General features: G+C 33.6%; 1 protein-coding gene across 1 annotated transcript in view; it reads right to left on the bottom strand.

Annotated features, from left to right (window-relative positions):
- The window catches only part of LOC129234602 (outer dynein arm-docking complex subunit 3-like), a 54,317-nt gene extending 33,771 nt beyond the window's left edge, over positions 1–20,546 (bottom strand). Inside the window, exons 1-5 of the mRNA XM_054868631.1 lie at positions 20,459–20,546; positions 16,740–16,909; positions 14,991–15,112; positions 4,235–4,312; positions 921–1,100 (exon numbers count right to left, since the gene is read on the bottom strand). Coding sequence (XP_054724606.1) covers positions 921–1,100; positions 4,235–4,312; positions 14,991–15,112; positions 16,740–16,866 — 507 coding nt within the window. The 5' untranslated portion in view covers positions 16,867–16,909; positions 20,459–20,546. The remainder of the gene's footprint in view (positions 1–920; positions 1,101–4,234; positions 4,313–14,990; positions 15,113–16,739; positions 16,910–20,458) is intronic.
- Positions 20,547–20,862: the final 316 nt, after the last annotated feature.

Raw genomic sequence — 20,862 nt, 5'->3', positions numbered from 1 at the left:
AGGAAAACCTAAAGCACCGATCCGGTCACATGGTCCAACTACGACGACAGAATACACGTTTTGAGTGAACCTTCCAGTACTTGACTTTTAAATGTATCACGGGATCTAAAATCGTGCTTTCAAGAGAGAGAATGAGAGAAATGAAGGCTTCACCCTCTCTATCTCTACGTTTTATCTATTCTCAATTGACGTATCACAGCAGGAAATTTCACTACAAAAAGCATAACTGGCTTCCTTATTGTCCTTTGGCAACGTGTTAAGTATTTATTCCAGTTCTCGCTCAACAATAGGTTAAAATAAATATTAATCATTTGGGAGATATACCCATCCAACGTTTAAATTAATTAATTAATTAACAAAAACGTTTCCGTTCTATCCATCACGCTTCGAAACCATGCTTGCCACAACTTTATTACACACAAAAATTTTGATCAAAATCGGTCCTGCCATTTAAAAGCCTTATGGTGACAAACGTCCGCACAGAAGATTTTTATATATTAAGAAGATTACTGTATCGTTTTGTTATTTTGAGCAGCGTATTTGTTTGACAATACCATATACTATTGTATTTCTTAATCGACAAGCAAAACAAGTCAATTAAACGGAACTAAAAGCTGCATTGAAATGAAAAATAATCAATTATGCAATTAAAAAGTAAAAAAATCCACTAAATGAATTAACAAAGCATCAAATATCATGAAAATTTCAATAAAAGCACAGAATAATCAACCAGCCAAATAAAACAATTTTAAAAATTCCATTAACTAATATACTTTTCCCTCGTTGGGGCGATTTTTGAAAACGCGCCAAATGTGTATGGAAACGGTTGAAATGCTGATGACGAAATAGTTGCGTATGACCTGTATTGAATCCCCATAGAAAAGTAGGTACTAAACGTGAATTCATTGTAAAATACTCACATGCATTGTTTGAGATTCCGGCGCATCCAACTCAAACTCATTGTAAATGCTCCAGGCCATGTCTTTCGACTTCTCTTTCAAAGAAGCTAATCTCCTTTCTTTTACTTTGAGATCATGGGATAAGGCATTACTCCTCTTTATCAAATCGAGAATTTTGCCATCCAGAATCTCCACAGCCTCCTGCTCAGAAGTTGGAACCAAAAAAGAAAAGTTATGTTATAAGAAGTACTACTTAAAAGCAGTTAACTTTCAAGAAGTGTTTAAAACATTTTTTCAATAGTTATAATCTTCTTTTTTTTTTTTTTTTTTTTTCATGACAACCGATAATATTAAGTTTGCAAATCTTCCACAGTAAATGAAGAAGAAAGATCAGATAGTACAATTGTACTCCAGCTTCGAATTTCGAAAATAATCTTTTATAATGATCAAAATTAAACCTGAGCTGAAGACGAAACACCGGATAAAAAACTGAATATTTGTTCATACGGGTAGCTGAAAACGTTTTCGTAACGCTATAAAATAACGCGTTCATGAAAGTTTGTATCGATTCATGAAACTTGTTTTAGAAAGATAACTTGATTTTCGCAGGAAACTGAACTAAACGAGTGAAATCCCGGAATGGTGCCCGGAAATAATCTTGGACGTTTCGGAATTTTCTTGCAGTGCACTACAGTTTTTTTTCCCCTTACTCACTTAATTTCATCAGAGTTTACAGCTCGTTTGTAATTTTAAAACAAGCTTCTATGACAAAAAATATTTTAATATTATGTTCCGTAAGACTGCTTTAATTTACGAAATGAAGTTTCTAAATTAATTTAAACTAAATATAAACCTACAAATTTTACTTGGATACTAGAGGACCCGACAGACGTTGTTCTGTTCAAACTTTGTAAATTGAAAAGTTTAAAAATTTCAATAAAGTATCAACTGTATGCGTATATTTATTACAACTTGATTTACCTAATGCCCAATGAGCAGTTATTTATTAACTATTTTTTCTCCAGTACGTGATGGTTTGTTTCTTCAGCCATACTCAAAGGATAAAAAGCGTCATCAGGTATTAAGTGTAAAAAACTAACTACCCATTTAGAACAAACGGGAAATTCCGCTGCAACATCCTCATATGAAAAAGAATAAAACAATAAAAAGGATATCGTATAAAAATGATAAAGGTAAAAATAGTTCTCTGAATAAGCAAAAATCACTCACCCCCCCCCCCCCCTCCCGATGTAAAATAAACACATTCTTCAACTAAAATGACTAAAACATCTTTAAAAACGAAAAGCAATTCTTTGCAATTTGAAATATTTAGGCAAAAAAAACTACAATAAATTATTACATTAACAGTAGCTTTAAACTGTAGACAAATGATCACGCAACTATATTGTTAATAACCAAATCAACAAGCCATCACGCTACTGTAATCCAGCCGATCAGTGAGCGAAGCTGACTCCGACCGAGTAGCGGTCCGATCTTTTGAACAAAAACTTTTAAAACTTCATATACTGCCTAATGTTTTCTTTCCCCAAAAGATAAAAATCTTCCACTGCACTGATCTTGTGTGCACAGAACTACCCTGTTGTAATTTATATGAACGAAAATAAAACGTGTTTCGTCTTCAAATTTCATCATCTTTCCCTTTAATAATGTACTGATTAGTTTGATAATCCTTAAAGTATTCTTGACATTGGTGCCAAAACTCAGATGGATTTCAGCCGAGAAACAAATGTTGCTAGGTACGGTACTTTCTGATCATTTGGTTAGGAAAACCTAAAGCACCGATCCGGTCACATGGTTCAACTACGACGACAGAACACACGTTTTGCTTGAACCTCTTCCAGTACTTTACTTTAAAATTTATCACTGGACCTAAAATCATTGTTTTCAAGAGAAATGAAGGCTTCACTCTCTACGTTTTATCTATTCTCAATTGACATATCACAATAGGAAATTTCATTACAAAATAAAATAATAGTTTAAAAACTAAAAAAATACGCTTTCGTAGCAAAATGAACTAAAAAGTGAAAAATAATCTTTGGATGATAATAGTTGACCAATTACTTAATTTTAATGTAATACAAAAAAGCGTGGGGTGCTGTCTATTTACATTTTCGCTTGGACAACAAATGGAAGAAATTCAAGACAATTGATAAGAAGCCCCCCACGCTTTTTTGTATTACATTAAAATTAAGTGACTGGTCAACTACTATCATCCAAAGATTATTTTTCACTTTTTAGTTCATTTTGCTACGAAAGTGTGTTTTCTTAGTTTTTTAAACTATTATTTTATTTTTCTGTTTTTTAGTCTTATGTTGGAGAATTATCAGGCGAAGAAATTATTTATAAAACGAGTGCGAGGTAATATCTTAAAGTTAAGACAAGGGCATCCCGATGGGAAGCTACTGTGAGTCATCGATGTATGTTTGCGGAAATCATATTTATATTACTTTGAAAATTTGAGATGCATTTGAATAAAAGTTTTGTTCAACAATGGTTTTGTCAGCAATGAATTTCCAATTGAAGGCACACCTAAATTTTGGCATGAAATTAGTTAAAAACAAGTATATTTCATGTTCTAATTACCTTGGAACATTGGAACAAATTTGTCTGATGCAGAAAAATTAAAGGTTTTGTAGATATTTTAAAATATTTTTGCTAGCATTTTCAACGTATTTTTTAAATTTTTTCCTTTTTCACATTGTTAGATTTATGCCAAAATATTGATTAAAATTGGAGGAAATTAACAATTAAAAGAGTTAATTAACTAATTTGATTATACAATATTGCATTGTCATCGGGTCTGAGGTCACGTGCCAAATTTCAAAAGAATCCGATCGCAGGAAGTGACCGAAGTTTGAGCTGCAAGATTCCGTTAAAACGTACATACATACATACATACATACATACATACAGGTGAAGCTAATAAAAGCGTGTTAATAAAAAGCAGAGCTGGCTTTCTTATTGTCCTTCGGCAACGGGTTAAATATTTATTTCAGTTCTCGCTCAACAATAGGTTAAAATAAATATTAATCATTTGGGAGACATAACCATCCAATGTTTAAATTAATTAATTAATTAACAAAAACGTTTCCGATTCTATCCATCACGCTTCGAAACCATGCTTGCCACAACTTTATTACACACAAAAATTTTGATCAAAATCGGTCCTGCCATTTAAAAGTCTTATGGTGACAAACGTCCGCACAGAAGATTTTTATATATTAAGATATGCAACATATTTCAAAATACGTACATTTAAAAACTTCATCAAAGCATAATTAAAATTCAGCGAATATGTTTCAAATCTTACTTACTTTTCCCGACTTTCCCGCGATGATTCCGATCTCTCTGGAATGTTTCCTGAAGGCTTTTGCAATAATTCTTTCATCACCCTATAATTAATTTTCAAAGATCAGGAGAGAAGTACTACTCAAATTTCAGGCAAGTAGCAAAAATTTTAAATCCAGGCACAGTGAACAAAAAGTAATCTTTACTAATACTAAAGCTGAAAGTCTGTGTCTATGGATGTCTGTGACGCGCATATCGCCTAGACCGTTCCGCCGATTTTCATTAAATTTGGCACAGAATTAGTTCGTAGCATAGGGGTGAGCACCTCGAAGCGATTTTTAAAAAATTCAATTTGTTCTTTTCCTATTCGAATTTTAAGAACATTTTACCGGGAAAATTATCAGAACGTGGACGAGCAAATTACCGTAACGTGGACTAGCAAATTACCTTAATGTGGACGAGCAAACTTACCGTATGCGAAGATGGGCGAGCAAATGAGCGTAACAAATTGGCGAGAAATTCATCATCCATTATTTGTAAATATACAGGCGAACAAAATGTTTTAAATTTTCTACTACGGGAAAAGCCGTGCGGGTACCGCTAGTCTTACTAATATTATATATGCGAAAGTTTGTCTGTATGGATGTATGGATGTTTGTTACTCTTTCACGCAAAAACTACTAAACGGATTTTGATGAAACTTTACAATAATATAACTTATGCATCAGAATAACACATAGGGTAGTTTTCGTCCCGTTATGGGGGGCAAAACCCCCTTAGGGGAGCAATAAAATACAATTTTCGTATAAATTCTCTAATATAGGGATGAAAAAATACTTGCGATGGACATTATATGTCCATCGAAAGCTCTGATTTTTCTGCTGAAGATGGCATCTATTCGAAATTCCTAAGTAGAATAAAAAATGAGTTATGAGCTTTTTAGTTCCATGTTCGAAGGCTTTCCTAAACTCAATACAGTATTTAGTGTATCATCTCAACTCCCTGTCGATAGCGACAATTGTTGTATTGTTGACTATCTTTGCTTTTCGTGACTGTTCAAAGCTTTTCTCAAGTCAAATCTTGAAGTAAGATTTTTGCACAAGATTGGCGAATAATATATGATTTGGCTGATCATTTTCCATTTAAACGGAACTTTAATGTAATTAATGGTTTTTATTATTATTTATGCTGATTGAGCACTCACTCATTATCCAATCAACCAGCAGATCGCCAAAACTTTTGCAGAAAGATTTCCGTAGCTGATGCATTTGGCAGTTTTTTTCAACGTCGCTGTTTTTGAAGCCGAAGACTACGTCATAATGTTTTTCAGCTTTCACCATGTAAACAAAATATCGCCAATCAAATACTCTTTAAAAAACTTTTTTTACTGTGTTAAATAATCCAGCAACTAAATTAGGCAAATCCATAAACAGCACAAACACTTCCATTAATTTTCCTTTTTGCAATTTCAAACAATCGCCAAATTTTACTACTTATTTTGGAAACATTTCGGATGAAACTCTTTAGCGCCATTTTATGGTGACCAAAAGTATCTCAGCACCTGGCGATAATATCTCTGTAACGAAATATCATATTACATCATATCGTATCGATATGATATATCATTAATATCATATCGTTTTACAAAGTAAGGAAAGAAGGAGGGAGCATCATCGAAGGTATCCCAAAACGATTCCCGCAAATTCGATAAAATCGCACCAAGAGCCCACAATGATTGAAATTTCCCAAAATAACTAAAGCAAGTATAAGGGGATTACGAGCGCGGCTATATTTTTTTTTTAAACTTCGTACTTCAATAGCAATACAGAGAAGGTTTTAGACTCCATGTTAAAAAAAAAAGTATCAACAGATTAATCTTTTTAAACATGAGAAGATTAATTTCATGTTTTGGAAATTTGTATATGCTTAAATATAATGCTTTCGTTTCTAAATCAATACTATTTTGTTCTTTATACTTATTGCTATTTTAGTTTTATGGGTAAGGAAGAAACTCGATTTTTAATCACGTCAAAAAGATGTGTTTTAAATTCTTTCACTTAAACCAGAAAACAAAAGCAAGTAACGATTTTTTCTCATAATTATTACTGACCCAGGCAACGCCGGGTATTTTTGCTAGTATTTAATATATACGCACTCGCACATAAAAACCCATAAAATTAATCACCATCCATCATAAGCCTCTATCAAACATCGATTCCGTATGAAACAGAAATTAAATGTTAAGTAATAGCAATAAGATGGAAGTGATGTTCAATAGTTTCCATATCATTTACTATATTCCACACATAATTCGTGTTAATTTCAATGCACTATAATTGAGCAAACACAAATTTCTTACTATCCTCACTTGACCAAAGTTTATGTCGCTCTGATTTTTCAGTTTTTTTATGACGACGAGAATAACTCAAGCTCTTTGTTTTAAATATTTATTAAGAGGACAAATTTGACGATTTTTTTTTTAAAATCTGGTTTAAATTTGGCCACTATTGGTGATATAAAAATTGCCAATAATGGGAAAATAACATCAAATTGGAGCAAAAGGAAGTCATGTGATGCACACATCAGCTCGTTTTAAGTTGTAGATAAAGGATAACGTAAACTTCGGAATGCTTTCCTAAAAAAAAAAGTTTCCCTCGACACGTTCAGACAATCACTTCTTGAACTAAAACAAAATGGCTGAAAAAACAAACAAACAAACAAACAAACAAAGTGTTGCCATTTTAAGCACTTTTATTATCCTTGACCTGATTGTCACGGAGACATCTGGGGCCTGGTTTTGCTTATATCTCAACAACTAGACCATTTAGAGACTTCGAGATTTCACTAAATGATTTGCTTTATCTAAAGGTACAACTTAGCACTGAAAAATTAAATCTATCCTAACTGAAATAATTATTTTAGTTCTAAAATAAAATAATTATTTCAGTTTGGATGGAAAACAGCAAATTTCATGTAAGATCCCTATTAAATGTTTAAATATAAAACCTATTGTTACAAATTCTGTTGCCTTGCAACAGTAATATTAAAAGCAATCATAATGAAAATTTTGAATCAAGGCTTCGTTGAAGCAAGCATGAAATTAGCAAGCATAAATCCTAGAGAGGAACAAGGATTAAATTTTAGTGCCAACTGCTTTAGACACGCATATAGGTTTTTTCCCTTTTATACTGAGTATTTATATGAACAAATTAGGTGAAGTTTCGTGAAAGTAACATTATTCTATTTCTGAAATACATTTACACTAAAAAGAATAAAATAACAGAATTCTTTAAAAAATACTAAGCACTTTTCATAATGCACTCAAAAGGACAAAATAACTTTCCTGGGTCAGAAAGGACAATTTAAGAATTCCTGTAGTTTTCGAAAATTCCAAGAAAATGACACCACAAACGAAGAAAAGTGTGGTTCTAGTCATTTTCAAACCAAACTTTCCTAATAAGAAAAATATGCATGTTTCAACACTCGAATTTATGACTGAAAGTGATAATACAATGATTATAAATTCCTTCAAGACTTGAGCCGCACTTTTCTTCGTTTGTGGTGTCATTTTCAAGGAATTTTCGAAAACTACAAGGAATTCTTAAATTGTCCTTTCTGACCCAGAAAAGTTATTTTGTCCTTTTGAGTGCATTATGAAGAGTGCTTAGTATTTTTTTAAAAATTCTGTTATTTATGTAGAAGTATAACTTTAACATAATTTTCAGGTTTCAAATCTCTACTTAATGATTTTGGTACCTTTTTGGCAGCGGGATCATGTATCCCCAGGGATCAAGAATCTCCAGTCTCCCCTACATATTTCCTAATTACAAGAGACCCAAGCATTTCCGAAAATAAAGTACAATTTTTCGTATAAATCATCAATGATTACAAAACCTGAAGGTATGAAAGGGAAAATTGAAAATCAATATTGAAAAGGCTTAAAAACAAAAATTGTGTATATAACTTTATGAAAAATTAGCTTTTACCCGCGGCTTCGCTCACGTTCATGTAGTTTTTTTTTTTTTTTTCAATCAATTCAAGTTAACGGTCAACACAGGCAGAGGTCAAATAGTTACCAAAAAATGGTTTGTCTCCAGTTTCGCTGACATTTCAAATTGCCTGCCCCTTTAAATGTATCAAAAGGTATGACTAAAACTGAAAATCAGGGGGAAGGGGGGTAAATGAAATGTCGATGAAACTGCGAAGACACCCCAAAAAAAAAAAAAAAAACAGACAAAATAAATCACGAAAACGTTCAGGAGTTCTAAAGAAGTTGGTTTGGTTAATTCTCAAAAAATCCAATTCGAGTGAGGTCAACTATTCTTAAATAAAGTGAAACGGTTTCCTTATAATCCCGATCTCCGTCAAATACTATACAGCGCTACACCGGCTATCTAAATTATTGTATAATGTATAGCTTCTTACCGGAGATATCGCCCTAAAATAAGGTCAACAATCACTATAAATCCTGATTCTAATAATGTCCCTTTAGAGTGAAAACATCAAACTTTTAAAATCCCCATTAGAAGGAAATCAACTGTTTCTAAATAACGTAAACGATCCTGATTACAATACCAAAAAGTTCAGAGTGAAAATATCATTAAAATCAGAGTAAGGACAACAGTTTTTTTTTTAAAGTTCCCATTTAAATGAGGACAATAGTACAAAAAACTTCTCATTTCGCAAAGAGAAAAAATCACAAAAGTCTCTTTCAGAATGGTCTCTGTCAACGCTTTCAAATAACATTTCCCTCTGATGATCTCAGTCATGATTATTTTCAAAAATCTTCATCAGTACAGGTCCGATAGGATAGAAAACCAAAACAAAATGAGAGAAAGAAAGAACAATATTCTCCATTGTCGCCATTAAAATAGGGACATTAATTCCACAAAATCCTAATTAGCATCATTAACCCTTAAAAATACACACAAAAAAGAAAAAAGAAAACGAAAAGTTTCATAAAAATTTTAAATAATTCGCCAATGCACTAACGTAGTCGCCTGGTAAGACTGGAGATAAAAAATAAATTTGGTGGATTAATTTACATTTTAATAGTAGTTTTATTGTTATTTAAGAGTGTTGTTTCACTAATTTTGCGGAATGATTTTAACTTCAATGCCTCATAGTACTTAATGATCTTTTAACCAAAATTAATTTGGCGGAATTTTTACATTTTAATGCAACTTTTGTAATGGCTGTAGTGCCAAAATTTTTGAACATTCGTTCCGAACACGTTATCATAACGCTTCCTATCGAATAAGTTTTTAAAATGGCATCTTGTTTAGTTTCATTTTATATTTTTGCAATTAAAAGCAGCGTTAAAATGTAAAATAAATCAATACAAATCCATTATTAATTCCCAAAGGACCACAGTACCATACATTCACCAGAGACTTGCCAAGTTTATGAAACTGCGTAAAATGATTGGTTAATCTCTCTTCATCAGATATGACTTTTAATTCCGAACAGAAGATGCTATAAAAGAAATGTTTGTATGTATTTGGCCGTTCCTGGCGAAAAATAAATCTTTGTTCGACGGTAACTGGTGGTAGGGGGGCAGACTCTATTTCATAACTTTATTTAGTTACCAGAAAATTGTACGTAGCAAAAATACCCGGCGTTTCCTGGGTCTGTAATAATTATGAGAAACAATCACTACTTTTTTTAGTTCTCTGCTGTAACTGAAATAACTCAAAAGACACCTCTTTGACGTTATTAAAAATAGAGCTTTCTTCCTAGCCCATAAAAGTAAAATGGCAATATGTATGAAGAACAAAATTGTACTCTTTTAGAAACGAAAAAACGATATTTAAGCATATACAAATTTGAGGAATTTCCAAAATATGAAATTAAACTTCACTTGTTTAAAAAGATTTATCTTTTATTTTTCGAATAGTCTAAAACCTTCTCTCTATATTGCTATTGAAGTACAAACTTCTAAAAAAACGTAGCCGCCCGTAATCCCTTACTGCGATTTAAAATATTATTGAATTTACATTAATCATATTGGGATACCTTAATGAGGCTCTTCCTACCAACTTTGTAAAACTGTGTTACTAATTTTCATTGAAGAGATAGTGTCGCCAAATACTGAGATACTTCTAGTGATTATAAAATGTTGCTACCCGAAATGTTTCCAATAAATAGTAAAAATTTGGCATTTTTTTGATATTGTGCGCAAAGACAAATTAATGGAAGTTTTTGTGCTGTTTATGGATTTGCTTGATTTAGTTGGCGAATAATTTTACGTGTTAACAAATTTAAAGAAAGAAATATTAAAGAAGTGGTGATATTCGGTTACATGGTGAAAACCGAGAAACAGTATTGCATACTTTTAGTTTCACAAACAGCGACAGTTGAAAAGATTGCCAAATGCCTTAGCTATTGAAATAATTCCACAAAAATGTTTGGCTAGATTCCTGCTGATCGATTAAATACCCAGTCAACACAAATAAATAAAAAAAAACGCATTAATTGCCTCAAAGTTGCATTAAAATGGAAAATAATCAGCCAAATCCATGTATTATTTGCCAATCTTGTGCAAAAATCTTGCTTCAAGATTTGACTTGAGAAAAGCCTTGAACAGTCACGAAAAGCAAAGATAGTCAATAATACAACAATTTTCGCTATCGACAGAGAGTTGAGATGATACACTAAATACTGTATTGAGTTGAGGAAAGTCTTCGAACATGGAGCTAAAAAGCTCATAACTCGTTTTATATTCTACTTAGAAATTTCGAACAGGTGCCATCTTCAGCAGAAAAATCAGAGCTTTCGATGGACATATAATGTAAATATGTGCAAGTATTTTTTCATCCCCAAATTAGAGAATTTATAAGAAAATTGTGTTTTATTGCCCCCTAAGGGGGTTTTTGCCCCCCATAATAGGATGAAAACTACCCTATGTGTAATTCTGATGGATAAACTATATAATAGTAAAGTTTCATCAAAATCCGTTCAGTAGTTTTTGAGTGAAAGAGTAACAAACATCCATACATCCATATAGACAAACTTATCCATATAGACACTTCGTTCGAAAGATCGGACTACTAATCGGTCGGAGTTCGCTTCGCTCACTGATCGGCTGGATTACAGAAACGTGGTGGCTTGGCGACTTTGGCCATAAACAACAGAGTTGCGGGACTATTTGTTTGCATTTTAAAGCTACTGTTAATGTAACTTATTGTATTTTTTGTTTATTTCACAAAATATTTTAAATTGCAAAGAATTGTTTTTGGTTTTTAAAGAGTTTAGTCATGTAAGTTGAAGAATGTTTATTTTATAGAAGAAGGGGGGGGGGGTGAGTGGTTTTCGCTATTTCAGGGAACTGTTTTTAACTTTATCATTTTTTCAAATGATATCCTTTCGATTGTTTTATATTTTCTCATATGAAGGACGTTGCAGCGGGATTTGCTGTTTGTTTTAGATGGGTAGTTAGTTTTTTACATTTAATATCTGAGGACGATTTTTATCCTTTGAGTATGACTGAAGGAACAAATCATAAATTTTTTTCAAGTACACGAAAAAAAAAGTTAATAAAACAGCTGCTCAGTGGGCGTTAGATAAATCAAGTTGTAATAAATATACACATTCTAACACCAAGCAGCTTAAAACATTTTCTTTTCACTTATTTTTGTCAACAAAAAGGTTCAAACACTTGATAGTTTATGGAAATTTTTCAACTTTTCTATTTACAAAGTTTGAACAGAACAACGTCTATCAAGTCCTCTACACTGGTGTGCAAAAATTAAGGACGAGACGGTTTTTTCCATATAACTTTGTACAAAAGCTTTCCAAATCAACACATTTAATAAATGTGTGTGTGTGTTGTGTAGGTATGTGTATGCATGCGTGTGTGTTTGTGTCTGTATGCAGGCATGAGTGTGTGTGTGTATGCGTGAGTGTTTGTGTCTGTGTGCAGGCATGAGTGTGTGTGTGTGTGTGTGTGTGTGTGTGTGTGTATGTGCGTGTGTATGTGCGTGTGTGCAGGTGTGTGTATGTACACTGGTGTGCAAAAATTAAGGACTAGACGGTTTTTTCAATATAACTTTGTACAAAAGCTTTCCAAATCAACACATTTAATACCGTAAGATCCCCAATACGTAAGTACATGTGTAATGTAAGCAACACTTACTAAAAGAGAAATCAGAGGGATAAAAAGAAGCTTTATTGAAAAAGTAGCATGGAGCGCAATGCGACTGAAGGCCAAAACATCCATGTGATGGGTGTCCAGCAAGAAACATTCGGTCTTTAGTAGGGGATATGATCTCCCCCGACTGCTAGGCAGGTTTCACAGCGTCTGCCCATGCTGATAATGAGGGTGTCAATGAGTTATTGAGGCATTGCTGCCCATTCGTCTTGCAGCGCCAATCGAAGCTCCCGAATGGTTACTAGTGGTAAGGTACGAGCTGCCAAGCGTCTACCTAGAAAATCCCATACATGCTCGATGGGATTGAGATCCGGAGATCGTGCCGGCCAATCCATACGTTCAATATCCTCACTTTCTAAGAGCTGATTGGCAGCTACTGTGCGATGACATGGTGCATTGTCGTCCATGAAAAGGAGCTGCGGACCCATAGCGCCTCTAAAAAGACGCACATATGGAAGAAGAACCTCGTTACAATAACGGGTCCCGTTGACTGAACCTGCGTCGAAGATGTGAAGGTCTGTACGACTACCAAGCATGATGCCTCCCCAAACGAGAACACCGCGACCTCCATATCTGTCCCTTTCAATGATGTTCGAGGGATGATTGCGGCTTCCCCGCTCTCTCCAGATAGGTATGCGATGAGAATCGCTACTCAGACTGAATCTGCTCTCATCTGTAAAGAGTACTCGTCCCCATTCATTGTCTCTCCAATTCCGGTGCTCCCAGCACCACGCATTATGGAGGACCCAATAGACGTTGTTCTGTTCAAACTTTGTAAATTGAAAAGTTGAAAAATTTCAATAAACTATCAAGTGTTTGAACTTTTTGTTGACAAAAATAAGTGAAAAGAAAATGTTTTAAGCTGCTTGGTGTTAGAATGTGTATATTTATTACAACTTGATTTATCTAATGCCCACTGAGCAGCTGTTTTATTAACTTTTTTTTTTCGTGTACTTGAAAACAATTTATGATTTGTTCCTTCAGTCATACTCAAAGGATAAAAATCGTCCTCAGATATTAAGTGTAAAAAACTAACTACCCATCTAAAACAAACAGCAAATCCCGCTGCAACGTCCCTCATATGAGAAAATATAAAACAGTCGAAAGGATATCATTTGAAAAAATGATAAAGTTAAAAACAGTTCCCTGAAATAGCCAAAATCACTCATCCCCCCCCCCTTCTGATATAAAATAAACATTCTTCAACTTACATGACTAAACTCTTTAAAAACCAAAAACAATTCTTTGCAATTTAAAATATTTCGCGAAATAAACAAAAAATACAATACGTTACATTAACAGTAGCTTTAAAATGCAAACAAATAATCCTGCAACTCTGTTGTTTATGGCCAAAGTCGCCAAGCTACCACGTTTCTGTAATCCAGCCGATCAGTGAGCGAAGCAAATTCCGACCGATTAGCAGTCCGATCTTTCGAACGAAAACTTTTGAATCCCGCTATTTCCCTGCATGTTAAACATACCCAAAAATATTATCAAATTATCATGCTATGACGTGAGTTTTATTGCTGATGACGTCAGAGCGTTACCCAATCAGTGAATTCGCTATTATATATATGAGGATAAAAATTATATGCTACTGTCTTTTTTTTTTTTAAGAGTACGTGGAAACACGTTGGAGGTTTAATTTAGAGAAGCACGAAGTTTCAAGAACAATTTAACATAATTCTTCCCCTTAAGAAAGGTCTGGCACGAGCGAAAGATACGAGCAAATTTGCACATACACAGTGTCTCACACGGGAATCTTGTATCGTGCGTTTTTTATATTTTGAATGCCCACCTGAGATTCGTTCTAGTAAGAATAGGTGGAGTAGATTATAATTTAACTTATTTACTATTAATGGCACTACTTATGCAGATTTTTTTTTTCGTTTAAACCACGTCGTGTACTTTGATGATTAGACACATACATAAGCTTGTTAGAAATTCTGTATTATAAAGTAGTTGCTTTGTGTGGAAAAGGTTAATCTATTTTCGTTGAATTTTTAGCCACATAAAAAATCAATTTGTTTAAATTTTATTCTAATATTTTTAAATTCGAAACAAACATCCTTTACCCAACTGAAATTGGAAAAATTAGCTTACCCTATACCTATACGAGCGTAAATTTATTTTCAGTCCCCCCCCCCTTCCCAAAAAAAATTGATATTTTTTTGCCCGTTTTTCTGGAGGGGGGGGGGGGGGGAACGTGCTAAAGAGTACTTTTATTTTATGCTTTTTGAAAATTCTCTTTGCGCACACTTGTTTCATTTTTACAAAAATTGACTGGATTTTACAGAATGATGCGCCGAAATGTAATATTCTAGTTATTTATTACATAAAAAAATAAATGACTGTTTATCTGATTTACCGAAGACGGCCAATTTTATGCTTTAATATATAAAGTTTAAGTCGCTGAGATTTCTTTTTGCAAAATTTTTTGAGATATTTTGCAAGTCTCTTAGTCTCAAATACTAAAAAAAGAATCTGTGATGGTTAATAGTCAATGGACATGCCATGCATTAGTTGAAGAATTGTTTTTACTCAAGCTCATTTTGTACGTTACTGAATTTATACACCATAGTTGACACGGCTAATTAGTTAAGAAATAGAAAAATGATCAAATTTTTAGGTACCCGCAGGCCTTTGTTTTTGCTTATTTGCAGTTCCTCCAGTTGTGATTCGAGTTTCTTGATCCGATCTTTATTTTCGTTTATTTTCTTATCACATTCTTCTTTTTCAGCTCTTTCTTCCGATTCTAATAAAGGAAAAAGAAAGAATGTTTGAAACACATACTGTCAAATCTGGAATTGACAATAACCGAGATGGAGGCAGACGTGATCTCATTGAAGCTGAAAGGGCCAATAAACAGGTAGCTAAAATAAATCTAGCGCACTAGCGGACTCTCACTGGAAGAAACGAGCGGCAAGATGTATAGAGCAAGCATTGCTGAAGAGTGTATTCACTCATAAGTCACAAGTTTTTGGCTCATATTAAACCAGTTTGTGGTGAATCTAAATATACAATAGAAAGAGAGATTACCGATGCATCCCTATGGAGTAGCAAGTATCTATGAAATCTTCGATAGTAGTGAGTTGTCAATGAGCTAACAGGAACGTCATCAAATTTGAAGGTGTCATATACGTGCTGTAGGGGGGAAAACAATATAATGGTTTATATGCATACTGCATAGGAACGAATTACCTTTTAGACGCTTGACCCATTGATGGAAACACAATGAGATTCAAGACATTTTCAGGAACCATCCGCCCAAATTTACTTTTAAAAGGTTCTTTGTTCCATCTTAGCATTTATCTCTTCTGCAGTCTCAACAAGGTGCATAAAAAATTTCATGATGATCGGTTGAGTAGTTAAGGCGTTAGAGAATTACAAACAAACAAGCAAATATACAAACAAAGTCACTTTCTCATTAATAATATTAGTAAGGATTCTCTCTATGTGCAATAAATTTATATTCATACGAAAGTCGATACTTTTTTTTAAAAAATAAGGATAGGTAACAGGTAAATATGTTTTAAATTTCAAAAAGTTTCACCTCAAATAAATTTAAAAACGAAAAACTTAAAAATAAAACATAAAAAATGTTTATTTACTTATTTTTTGCTATCTAGTACATACTCTGTACAACTTTTACCTCTTAGTGCGCCCTCGCTTGTAGGTGTGCTGTTGCACCTCTTCAGAACTTGATTCGACGGTACTGCTCAAGAAGGCTTTTACGGATGCGTCTGGCCTACTGTTTGACCATCGATTACATGGAAAGGCTAATATCCAGTTTATAGGTGGAAATGGACGTATCTATTAGTTTATAGGGGTGTTAGTTGATTTGTTTCAGATGTGCACTTTTGCCTCTCTGTTATTTAGCCTTAGTTTTGTAAAAATGAAAATTTTCTCACAGCAACATTTTTCAAATCTAAATTATATTCGATCTATATTCTCAATCGCAAAAGTTAATTGATTTATTTATTTACAACAAAGTTTTGAGCTTACCATTTTGCTTTTACGTTCCTGAACGAAATGAAAATATTTCATTTTCTTTTTGTTGTTTCAATGGTAACTACTTTTGTTTCCCCTTATTTTATTTCTGAGAATGCAATAAATGAATAAGGCACTAGTGACATTATAAAACGCGTGTATCAATATCCCATCGCTATTTTCCTATCTTCCCTGCTGGATGGAATCGTCTTTACTTGGCAGATTGCCAGATTACATACAATCCGTGGTCAAACAGTACTGTCCTAAAGTTTCTAAATCGGATTGTGAGAGAGTCATCATGGTAGTTGAGGAATTTTTATAGCTGATATTGTTAGAAATGTAGTGTGCTTGTTCAGAGATATTAGCTTTATAAGCACATTCAAAATACTCACCAGATAGTTGAATCCTCTGCTTCAGGTGATGCACATCTGCTTGAAGCTTCAGGATTCGAGCTTCCGCTTCCTTCGCAGCTTGGAACGGATCCTTATCTTTGTCTTCCCTCGACTTCGGTTTGTCCATTCTTTTCTACTTTGGCAGCTCTTAGAATGAAGGGGTAAATGCTCTGAATAGCGAAAAGCGAGGAGCGAAATATTACTCAAAAAAGAATGTTTAATGAAAGGTCTATCTGCGCGAAGCAGTAGTTATGAGGTGAAACAATTACACTTAAAAATTTTCATTACTTTGAAAAGGAATAAGATTTAAAAAGTATTTTCCGGAGTAGTACGCCGCAGAACACAAAACATGTTAAAAGCTTGGATACTTTTGAAGTGGGAAAAACGTTACTTTAAGACTTGACTTGAGAAAAACCTTGAACAGTCAGACAAAAAACAGAAAGGATATGCGCAATTCTAGCTATCGACAGGCAATTGAGATGATTCACAAAATACTGAATCGGAGCTGATGAAAGCCTTTGAATATGGAACTAAAAAACTTATAACTCGTTTTTTATTCTACTTTGAAATTTCGAACAGTTCCCATCTTCAGCAGAAAAATCAGCGCTTTCAATAGACATTTAATGTTAATGTATGCAAATATTTTTTCACCCCCGTATTAGGGGGTTTATGTGAAAATTGAGTCTTAAATTGGAATACAAAAAAAAAAAAAAAAACTGCTAATCGAGTATTTTCGGACAGAGCGGAATGGTTTCCTCTGAATAAGGGAGACTCGGTTTTATTTTGGTAACATTAGGAAACTGGAGCGAAGTAACAGTAACGTGGACGTGGCGAGTTTACAAAAATCTTAGCCCACCGCTATACTAAAAGTTACGTTAAAATATAATAATTCTGCCAAAAAAAATATTTAAATCAGACCACAAGAAAGTATTAAACATTCCAGTAAAATTAGTCCGCCAAATAAATTAAAAAATCCGTTAAATAACTTTAAAAAATTCATCAAAATGTAAAATTATCCCCAAACGACAACGTTAGAAGAAACTCACAAAGCTTACATTTGTCTCTTCTGTTTTAAGATACATTTTTTTAATATCTGAAGAGAACAGATGTTCTGCGCGGATTTGGATAGTTTTATATGGATGCTTCAGTTGCCAAATCGATTAACTCTACTTTTAAAAAAAATCATCATTTCTGCTTGAATAGCGCTTAATCAATGCTTATCATGTGAATTTATATTAAAGTTTTGGTTCAGTACATTTCTGACCATGTGATGGCAGAAAATGTAACACGAGGTCCTATTTACTACTATGTATAACACCATCTTAATCACTTTTCTCAACTTTTTACTTCCTTTTGCAAAAAAAGGAAGTATTGTATTTGCGAAAAAATTTTCACTCAAAAATCAGCCTTAATTTCCATTTTTCTCACCCCCGAACGAATGTTGAGTTTTTTTTTTTTTTTTTCGATCCGACCAGACGTGGATAAGTGCCTAAGAACCTACAGACACCCGAAACATCCATTTTGATGACCCCAGAGTTAATTACAACGAATTTTCCCGTGACGTCTGTATGTACGTGCGTATGTGCGTATGTGTGTATGTATCTCGCATAACTCAAAAACGGTATGTCCTAGAAAGTTTAAATTTGGTACGTAGAATTCTAGTGGGGCCTAGTTGTGCACCTTCCCTTTTTGTTGCATTCGGATGTTCCTAAGGGGGTCTTTTACCCCTTTTTAGGGGGAAATCATCGTCAATTTCGATGTAAACTCAAGTGGTGTTATAATTTGTCGGACACTTAGCGATATATCGCCAGTCTTTTGGTCGCCAAGTTTTGTCGCCAACTTGGCGACAAATTTGGCGGATTTTTTTAAAATTTGGTTTCAATTTGGCCACTGTTGGTGATATTTAGAGAGTAAACAATTGAATCACATTAAAATAGCGAATAATGGGGAAATGACATTAAATTGGAGTAAAAGGAAGTCGTGTGATGCACACATTAGCTCGTTGTTTTATGGAGTTAATCAATTTGGGAAGTGAGACATCCATATAATGTTTGAGATAAAGTCTTGAAAAAAAAACTGAAATTTTTAAATTTGAAACGTTTTAATACCGTGTTGACACTACCACATATTAAGACACCTTTCCCAGATTTTGCAGTTTTGTTAACATTTTTATGTTTTGAGAGTCTCTACTGCTCATGGTGTTTGAAGATTTGACTGATCCTATGTGATCTACACAGATCACATGTACAGAAGAGAGTCATTGATTTGATTATAATGAGAATTGAGTAATTTATTATGTTCCAATCTTAATTTAAAGAAGAGTTATCATATTAGGATCCTTTTCTCAACATAAAAACGTTTGAAACTCTCTAGTAACAGGTTACAAACGGACTATTTAATGAAAATACTGTTACTATCTAGCCCACTTAATGGAATAGACAATAGGGAAGTTTTTGATTTTTCAATTTTATTTTTATCTGATAGAGTAACATGTATGAACATCATAGGTGAAAAAATTTTTGCGATACGATAAGTAGTGTTTTTTTTTTAAAATTAATTTTTAAAGTTCAAGCGCTTGTGACGTCAAATGGCATAGGAAGTGATATCATGCGCTCTTCCGATAGGGGAGAAACCGAAGGACGTGCATTCGACTTCGAAGACAAAACGTAAAAGGCTTTCTCCTCGCATTTAACTCATCACGTTTCTGGAACATTAAACCTCTCATCCTCTCGGAAATATTCGAATATCTCATTGGTGTAACTTGAGGAAGATTATTTAGATTGTGCTTTAACGAACCCGGCCTCCATAGTGTGTTCAAAAGGATTATTGAATTTCTAAAAAATAAAAATATCAGCGCGCTCAAAATGTCTCTAGCGAAAACAAGGGATCTTCGGCGGAAGGCTGCCCATTAATGCCCTATGACGTAAGCTCGTGACGTTTCAGAAGCGCGCACTTTTACGCGTGGATTTTTAAAAATTCATTAAAAATCAATCACGGTGTTTTAAAATTCAGCGATGGTGAATTTTTTATTTTTGAGGGTCAATTAACAATATCCAATAGCCAAAATATGAACATTTAATAGGTTGCAACTTCCCTATTTGGAACGAAAAACTATTCGAGAAACCAGTTTATTCATTATCAGTGGTCAAAATGATGAATTACAGTAATTTGGAGCATAGAAAATTTATTACATTAAGCAGGATACAATCCCATGGCATTGAAATACTATTAGCAATTTCTGGGGAGTATTTCAACAACTGAAATTTTGGCGCCGTTGGCAAATTGGTACTTTTTCGTTAAAGAAGGCACATGGCGTATTTTTTATTTTGGGCGATTTTCATTCATTTATCACTATTGCAAACTAATTATTTTTTTCTAAATTCTAGGCTGGTCATATACTTGTAGATTTGGCCAACCGCTTTAAACAATTTTTATCTTATTGGTAAGGTGAAAAGTAAAAAAGTCATCGAACTAAAAGTGACGTACCTTTAACGGAAAAGTACCGCCAATTTTTCACATTAACCAACCCAATCTCAAGGCAAAGCAGATAAACATTAGCTTAGTTGAAATCTTTCCAAGTTTTGGAAGTTGAAAAGTACCTGACTAGAAGCAGACATAACTTTTGCTTTGGCTAAAATAATATTTCATCATCGCTAACAAAAATAATTGCAATTTTATTATTGTTATACTGTATTTCACAATGTAATGAATTAACTTACCTTAGAAGAAGCTTTAGCATTTCTTGTGAAGAGCAACGTTTTCTTCGAATTAACAAATCATATTAAATGTATCTAAATGATGCCAAAACTTGATCCGCAGTTTTACTAACATCAAAATGGCATGCTACAATCACCACATAAAACAAAAGAAATGCCTGAGACTTCATAAAAAAAGAAAAGTTACACCGAATTAAAGTGGTCGTCATAGAAACAAACCTATGTTTCACTTGAGAAAGGAGGTAAGGAATATTGCTTTATGTCATATCGATTTCAAAAACTCTCATTAGGTTATAGGAGTATCGTATAGGAAGAGTATGGGCCAACTGGGGGAGGGGGGGAATCATCATAACGTTGAACGTATGACGCGATTTAAAAAAAAAAAAATCGTCTTACTCATAGCACAG

The sequence above is a fragment of the Uloborus diversus genome, chromosome 1 (assembly GCF_026930045.1).
Source record: "Uloborus diversus isolate 005 chromosome 1, Udiv.v.3.1, whole genome shotgun sequence".
In the NCBI taxonomy this organism is placed as follows: Eukaryota; Metazoa; Arthropoda; class Arachnida; order Araneae; family Uloboridae; genus Uloborus; species Uloborus diversus.
This window is presented reverse-complemented; position numbering and strand designations above follow the sequence as displayed.